The 8458-nt window shown below is 36.6% G+C and overlaps 1 protein-coding gene across 1 annotated transcript; it reads left to right on the plus strand.

Annotated features, from left to right (window-relative positions):
* Positions 1–5193: 5193 nt before the first annotated feature.
* Positions 5194–6264, plus strand: LOC139500486 (uncharacterized). Its single transcript, XM_071289224.1, has one exon. The coding sequence runs from the start codon at positions 5194–5196 to the stop codon at positions 6262–6264; it is 1071 nt and encodes a 356-aa protein (XP_071145325.1).
* The last annotated feature ends 2194 nt before the right edge of the window (positions 6265–8458 follow it).

Here is an 8458-nt window from a genome sequence, read left to right on the forward strand (position 1 = left end):
GTTTTTGGTATTCAGTTCTATAGTTTTTCAAAGAGTCAGAGTAAATATTTTGTAAAAATTAAAAAAAGAATAAACTAGCCAAATTAATTGTAAATTTAACAGTGAGGCGAATTCAAACAAAAACACTTGGTACCTAAAACACCATAAATTAGCTCATCATAGATACCAGGACTAAATTTAGTATATACGCCAGACGCGCGTTTCGTAACGTTTCTGTACTCAATCAACTTCAACTTAAATTAGGTTACTAATAGTAACCGGCATCCGCAAGCGGACATCTCACTAAGGACTATTTACACAAGCAAAATAGCCACAGCCTCAATTTCTTTTAAAGAATACAAGTATATACACTGTACGATTTTGTGGAAGTTTAGTATACTCACCTGACTGCCGACTTAAATACGTCCCATTCTGGGACGGCTATGGCACAGGCAGTGGTAGTTGGTTCCATCAGAGACATATAATACATAATTATATGTCTCTGGTTCCATAGTATGATTGCTCGTGGAAAGAATGTAAAAGTAAAAATTCGCTTATTTTACAATCCTAGTAATACTGTCACATTGTAATATTTTTCTTTTTTATCCTTATTTATTTATGTATTTCCTCCCATAATTAAATGATAAAATAGTGATATTTCACTAAAACTTTCTATGTATTTATACATTGCCTTCCGTTTCATGTCTGCCAACTTTACAAAATCACCATGGGGTTTTGTGCACAAGATGGTTCCTATAGTCCTACACAATCTTCAAGGGGGGCTACAAATGTATCTAACATTGTTTAATTTTAAATTAATTTTTCTGCTTCTTCATAATTTTACAAACCTATATCTAGCCATCGTAAAATTGATTGCTTTGCTTTGAATGGTGGACAAAATTTCTCTTTAAAAAAAATCCATGTGGGAGCTTGCATGGGAAAAATTCCTCGCAAATAGTGACAGTTGGCAGCTAGGTGTGTGCTTTTAAAGGTTTGACAAATTGATCGGTTTAATTTATTAAAGAATGATATTCGAACGCACAACAAAATTTCAAATTCCCGCGGAATTTTTGTTAACTAAATTCTTAGAGCGTTTTGTATATCGTATTTTCATCAGGAAAACATATGTTTACTATTGTTTTGTTTGCTGCTTTTTTTGTAGGATTTAGCTTTATTGGCAATGGAGCGCTTAGTTTACTTAATGCTGTTGGTAAATTTATTAAAGTGAATATGAGTTAGTAACTGTATTCACGTATTATACTATTAGATCCTTATAGAGTACAAACATATATCCGGATAAATATATATAATACGAACATATAGTCAATTAGTATATAAATATAGATATATACTCAACTCATGAAAAACAACCCATGCCTCCCATCAGAAGAAGTAACCGTTTGACAAGCAATAGAAAAAGAAAATCAGTCACTGAAGATACACAGGACAAGAAAGAGAAAGAAAAGTTAAACAGCTCTGAAGAGCAAAAGGAGAGCATTCTATGTGCTGGATGTTGTAGAGACGAACCACCAAAAACTATAAGTACTGTGAAAGAAATCACCTGGCTTGAATGCGATCTGTGCAATAAGTGGTGGCACAGTGTATGCGCAGGATACACAACAGAGGATGCAGGAAAAATTATAAGTACAAATGTACAGGTATTAAATTCCCATGTGCACTCTGCATCATAAAGCAACCATATATACTACTAACAGCTGAGTATCATCAAACAACTAGTGATACCAAAACAGACCAGAAAATTGATAAATTACTAGAGATCACAAAAACAATAGGACAAGGCTATCTGCAAAGTAATAACCATAAGCAGAATACAGAAGGAAAACTACCAAGGGCACTAAGAAAGAAGAAAGACCCAGAAAAAATTACAATTATAGACAACATAGAACAGCCAAACACAGCTATAGACAGTACAACAATTAGAAAAGAGTTAACAAAAATCAAAGCACTTGAAGATCAAATAGAAGAGGCGCATAGCCTACCAAAAGGGGGAATAGCTATCCACCTGAAAGACCAAAAAACAAAGGACAAAATCATTAAATCCTGGCCAATAAATACATCCGTATTTGGCGAAAAGTCTGTGGCCCACAAACCAAGATCTATAAACCACGGAACAAACTCTTGTTACCTACATAATATTCCTGTCCATCTATCAGAAGAAAATCTATCATTAGATCTGTCACACCTATATAAAATAAAAGAAGTGAAGAGAAAAAAGTACAGAGACACTGGGAAACTTATGCCAGTAGTAAAAGTAACCTTTACTGACCACGAGGAAGTTAAAAAAGCTATCACCTCAAAAGGATACTGCCACCCCGGCACAACAACATACTCTAAATTTCAAGCAGAACAACCTGTTAAAGTTGTTAGGTGCTACAATTGCAACAAATTTGGACACATTGGCAAGCGCTGTCTAAACATAGCTACCTGTTCAAACTGTGGGAAAGAAAACTGCAAGATTAAAGACTGCAAAAACACCCCGTGTTGCGTAAACTGTGGGAACATACACCAAGCAACATCAACAAAGTGCGAAAAATATCTTGAAATAATCAACAAGAGGAGACTTTACAGCATACTGAATACACAGAATGAAACTCCTCTTCCTGAATGCACAGGCCATTAGTACGGCCTATCAGCAACTTGTACTTATTGTAAATAGTTATGATGTAGATATTGTTTGTTTAAATGAAACACACCAAGAAGAGAATAAAAAACTAACTTTTTTAGACTGGCAAGTGTTTGATAAACCACGTAAAGGAAGAAAAGGCGGGGGCGTGGCTATTTGCATCAACACTCACAAAACCAATTTCACAGTCACTAAATGCACAGACTTTGAAGACACAAACTATGAAAGTGTAGCAGCTACCATACACACAGATAACAACATCATATTCAATCTGCTAGTACCCTACATTCCACCAGAAGAAACAAAACAACTTGAAGAACTAACTACCAAAGTTCAAAAGGTACAACAAAACAACAAGCATGAACTGATTATAATGGGAGACCTTAATGCTAAAAGCTTAGAATGGAACAATGACAATACAAACAAGGCAGGAGAAATAATTGAAAACTTCTTGACCAAAACAGACATGCTGTGCGTTAATGATGGCCAGCCTACAAGACGGAATACCAAAAGTGTCATTGATTTAGTCATTATAACACCCAGCACTATTAGTAAAGTGCACAACTGCTCAACACTAGTCCATGAAAACATACGATCTGACCATAAATGTATACTAACAGAACTTGATGTATGCAAAAAGGAACAAAACAACTTAACAAAAAGGAAAGTATGGCAAATTAACAAAGTAAACTGGAATAAATGGAAAGAACAGGCAGAAAAGAACATGGAAGAATGGCTACTGAACAATCCAAGCAATGATAATGTAGATGAAGTATACCAATCACTTAAAGCGGCTATTGATAAAACGATGCAGGAAGTTATCTGCCAAAAAGAGATGAAAGAAAAAAAAATCAACTAAACCTCCATGGTGGAATTATGATGTTAATCAGGCAAAGAAAAACTTAAACTATAAACAAATTAAAGGCAATATAGGAAGAGAAACATCCCACAAAATAAAGAAGCCCTTGTTACAGCAGAAGAAACGTTTGAAAATGAGAAAGAAAAAGCTATGAATGATTGGAGTGAACACCTAGTAGATCAGATCAATACATCAAGAAATTCAAAAGAGGTATGGACAACTTATAAGAAATTGACCCAAAAGAAAGATTGCAACACCATCCTACCACTGATAGACCAAGACGACCCACCAGCCTTTTCAAATCAAGAAAAATGTAAAATTTTGCAAAAAACATTTTTTGAGGGTAAACATCTAAAGACCGATGAATTTGACGAAGAGATCTACAAACAGACTCAAGAGGAATACAAAAGAATATGTGAATTAGAGAAATGATTGACAAAAAGAGAACATAAATTGGACTATGAGGTTACCACGGATGAAGTTGAGGCAGAAATATACCTACTAGAAATAGGTAAATCGTCTGGAGCTGACGGCCACTTCCCAGAACTATTTAAGTTCGCCGGAGAAAACCTCATAAAAGCAATACGAACTATGATGAACCTCACACTAAAACATGGCCGGCTACCACAGGAATGGAAGACAGCAAACATAAAATTCCCGAGGAAACAAGGAAAAACCAATTACTACTCACCATCATCATACCGACCAATAAGTCAAACCAGTGTCATGTGCAAAATTACTGAAAGAATGGTTCTTAACAGGCTGGCAGCGTTCATAGAAGGAATGAAGCTTATAGAAGAAAAACAAGAAGGATTCAGGAAAAAACACTCAACATCAAACTGCCTGATCAGGTTTATTCAGAACACAATAGAAAAATTCAATAAAGGAGAAATCACCCTTGCATGTCTTATTGATCTTGAAAAGGCATACGATTCAATCTGGCGAGAGGGACTATTAGTAAAGCTACACCATTTGGGTATTAGAGGGAAAACATGGGCCTGGATTAAAGATTTCCTAAATAACAGAATGGCAAGATGCATCTTCGAAAACTATGTAGGTGAAGAATTTGAAACAAAGATAGGGCTACCACAAGGATCAGTTCTGGCTCCCACATTATTCAACATCTTTATCAACGACCTACTGGGAGACATTCTAGGAGACTACACCAAATTTGCTGATGACGGAACACTCTGGCAAACGGCTCAACCAGACCAGATACTGGAACTCAAAGATAGAATGAAGGATGACATCACAAAGGCAGTGAAATGGACTCAAAAATGGAGAGTAAACATCAACCTAGACAAAACTGAAATATGCATCTTTTCAAAAAAAAAACATCGATGAAGAGGACAAACGCATTTTGATTCAAGGTAAAGAACTGAAATACAACTCAACACCAAAGCTTCTTGGAATCATTATGGACGAAAAAATGACCTTCAGTAAACACATTGATGCAATTGAAAAGAGAGCAAACCGTAACTTAACTATTCTGAAAGAAGTGCGACAGATCAGCAAATTAAAGACAGAAAAGTTATTACAATTATACTACAGTCTGGTCAGATCAGTCATGGAATATTGTAGTCCGGCCTGGCAAATAGCAGAACCAAAAGACCTGCAAAAACTTGACAGAGTACAGAGAAAAGCACTTATCCTATGCATGGATATGCCTACAACATCTGGCAGAGAAGCACTAGAATGAGAATCAGGAGTTATGCCAATAGACCTGAGACTAGAACAAATAGCCATTAAAGAGATTGCAAAGATTAAATCCAAATCTGCACAGGAACCAATCAAACAGCAACTTGTGAGGTATGAAGAACATGACGCATATGACAAGTATCCAACACCAATGGGCAAAGCACTAAGCCAAGCAGCAAAAATGGAAAAACAGACAAAGATAAACATCAATCTTATAGAATCAGAGTTTACCTACAGACTGGGAGAAACTCAAATGACTCAATCAAAACCTCTATATTGGAGTCGACTAGGCAACTCAAAATCGAGGACAAATGAGCAACAGGAACTTTGCCAGGAAACCATTAACCAACTCATGGGAGACTGCACACAAGAACAAGCAATATCGTTTACAGATGGATCATGCCTAGGGAACCCAGGACCCTGTGGAGCAGGTGCAATTATCTATGTTGAACACATTAAACCTGCTGCCAGATTACATAGACCTGTGGCACAAAGAGGATCCATCCTTCTGACGGAACTCATAGCAATTCTCATGGTCCTAGAATACTGCATTACAGCAAACATTTACAATGCAATACAAAGAATCAAAATTTTCTCTGACAGTCAAAGCGCCGTGGGATTACTTACACTGAACTGGGCCCCAAACAGCTACATCTCCGTAATAAGAGAAATAAAAGAAAATATTGAACATCTTAGGCAAAAAGGACTCAATGTAATTGTAGCATGGACACCAGGACATGCCAACATAGTTGGTAATGATGAGGCTGACATCCTTGCAAAAACAGCGGCAGAGGAAGCAAATGAATTACCACCGGAAAATAACGTCATAACACTACAGGACGTCAAACAAGCAGCATACAAAAGTACAGGAAATAAATGGCAGAGAAGATGGGAAATATCTGAGAGAGGCAGGGACCTTTATGAAAAAATACCAACTACAAAACACTCAATTATGTATGATTTCCCAACTAAAAGACATTTCAGTATATTCGCCCAACTAAGAACTGGCTATACAGAACTGAATTACTACAAGAACCGAGTAGGCCAAACCAACGCCATAGAGTCATGCAACTGGAGCACTTGAAACGCCTCAACATTTCCTTCTGGAGTGTCCCTACTATGAAAACGAACGAGAAGATATGCTACACCAAATATCCAAAGAGGTCGGGGTCAGAAACTTGAATTTAGCTACTATGCTAACGAGACTGGACGGCGACAACACAGAAGAGACAAAAGCCAAATTACAAACAGTGGCACATTACATTGAAAGAACGGGCAGATTTAATACTGCTGTTCCTCAATCCCAATCTTAACCAAATTTAAAGCACAGAGAAGAAAATACATCGAGGAAAACGCACAAGAGAGGAAAACCGTACATTGGGACAATTCGTGCCAACAGGCCTTAAGATTGAGGATTGAGGAACTGTATGTAAAAAAATGTATGTATCCAGAGGCGGATTTAGGGGGTGGGGGGGTTGGCAGGGGGACCAGACCCCCCTTTTTGGGAAAAAATTTGGTTGCTTATATAGGGAATCACTGAAGCGTGACTGGAGCGGGCCCCCTCTTAGGGCAGTCAGTGGGCCCCCACTTTCTGGATCCGCCACTGCTATCTCTGTATCTATGCAAATCAATATTCTTTTTCCTTATTCATGTATGCTCTGTATGCCCCTTGTGGGCCCTTAATTGGAAATAAAATATGTTCTGTTCTGTTCTATGAACATTTTTGTCACCGATTCTGGTTGCCGAGTGACTCCGAACGCACTTCAGCTCGCTTGCAAAATATAAACAAACCTGTGAAATGACAGAAAAAAACAATAACCAGATACAGACACACAGCTTCAGCATGCTATTTTAATAAAAAGCTGCATAGCAAAGAGACACACAGCAAGGAAATAACTGACTTGTAGGCATAAAATAATATTATGAAACCCGACTTGCGTGACTATCATAACAAAGCAGACCTGTCAGGCTTGTCCTTTGTGTAAATTAGATGTGATTTATGAAAAACTCAAACATGATATGACCTACTGAGCGCTCCATTGCCAATAAAGCTAAATCCTACAAAAAAGCAACAAACAAAACAATAGTAAATATTTACTCCATAAAGACTATATGAGACCAGTCACAAAAATATTGGTTATAAAAATCCAATTGGGGTACTATATTCCATAAGGGATATATATTTTCTGTGCTAGAACAGAAGGTTATTGTTGCATCCTTGTAAAATGTACATGTATCATGCAGGGTTGCCAAGTCTCACACATTTAGTGTGAGTCTCGCACATGTTCATGCTTTTTTGGCGGCATGACTTTTTACCCCAATATACCTAAAAAAAACAGTATAATTTAAGCATTTTCAGGTTATTTTAACACCAATAATACTTTATTTTATAAATATATTTAATCGCTCCAGAACGCCATTTTTGTTGTAATCAACTCAAAGAAACGGGAAAATTAGGAAAACTAATCAATCACTACGAAATTTACTCAATACATGAAGAAATCATATATCTATCAGAAAATATAAATTTTATCACTCATTTCCGTTTTTTTGAGGAAGGAGTATAAAAATAGAAAATGATGATGGACCGCCCAATAGGCGGGATAGGGTGAGGTCACTTCGATCAATATGCAAATTAATCCTATGGAGCCGTGTATATTCTTACTGCGATCGTAAAAGTTATTAATTTCACCAGAATAAAATTGAGAATGGAAATGGGGAATGTGCCAAAGAGACAACAACCCGACCATAGAAAAAAACAACAGCAGAAGGTCACCAACAGGTCTTCAAAGAACTTTTTTAAACTTCTTATTTCAAGCATAACATTTGATAGATATGGATTGTAATACTTACATATCGGGTGTCAATTTGTTTAGGTGATGCAAATGTCTGCCATTAATCAAGGCACATTGAGCATTTTCCAGATGCATCACGGGTAATCACACAAATCTCGCGTTGCATAAGACATTATACTACAGTCTATGCAAAAGTTCACAAGATTCCAATCCTTCTTATTATACAAATCGTTGATGTGCTCTACTTCCCATGTGCAACTTCAAAACTTTTGGATAAATCATTTAAGGTTTTTCTGATCATATTTTTTGTAATCAAGAATTAAAAGTATGAAAAAACTGTCCAATTAGTTATAAATAACATAACATTCAGCTAGATAATAACAATGGCACATATTTCAGCATTTGGTAGAACACAAATCTAGGGTGCTCGCATAAGGCAGCTTAACTGCCTAAAAATAAAATGAGTCACAACAAAACTCAATA

The sequence above is a fragment of the Mytilus edulis genome, chromosome 13, assembly GCF_963676685.1.
Source record: "Mytilus edulis chromosome 13, xbMytEdul2.2, whole genome shotgun sequence".
NCBI lineage: Eukaryota > Metazoa > Mollusca > Bivalvia > Mytilida > Mytilidae > Mytilus > Mytilus edulis.

Excerpts from the sequence above, each read along its gene's own strand:
- LOC139500486 (XM_071289224.1), top strand. The coding sequence starts at position 5,194 with ATGCCAATAGACCTGAGACTAGAACAAATAGCCATTAAAGAGATTGCA.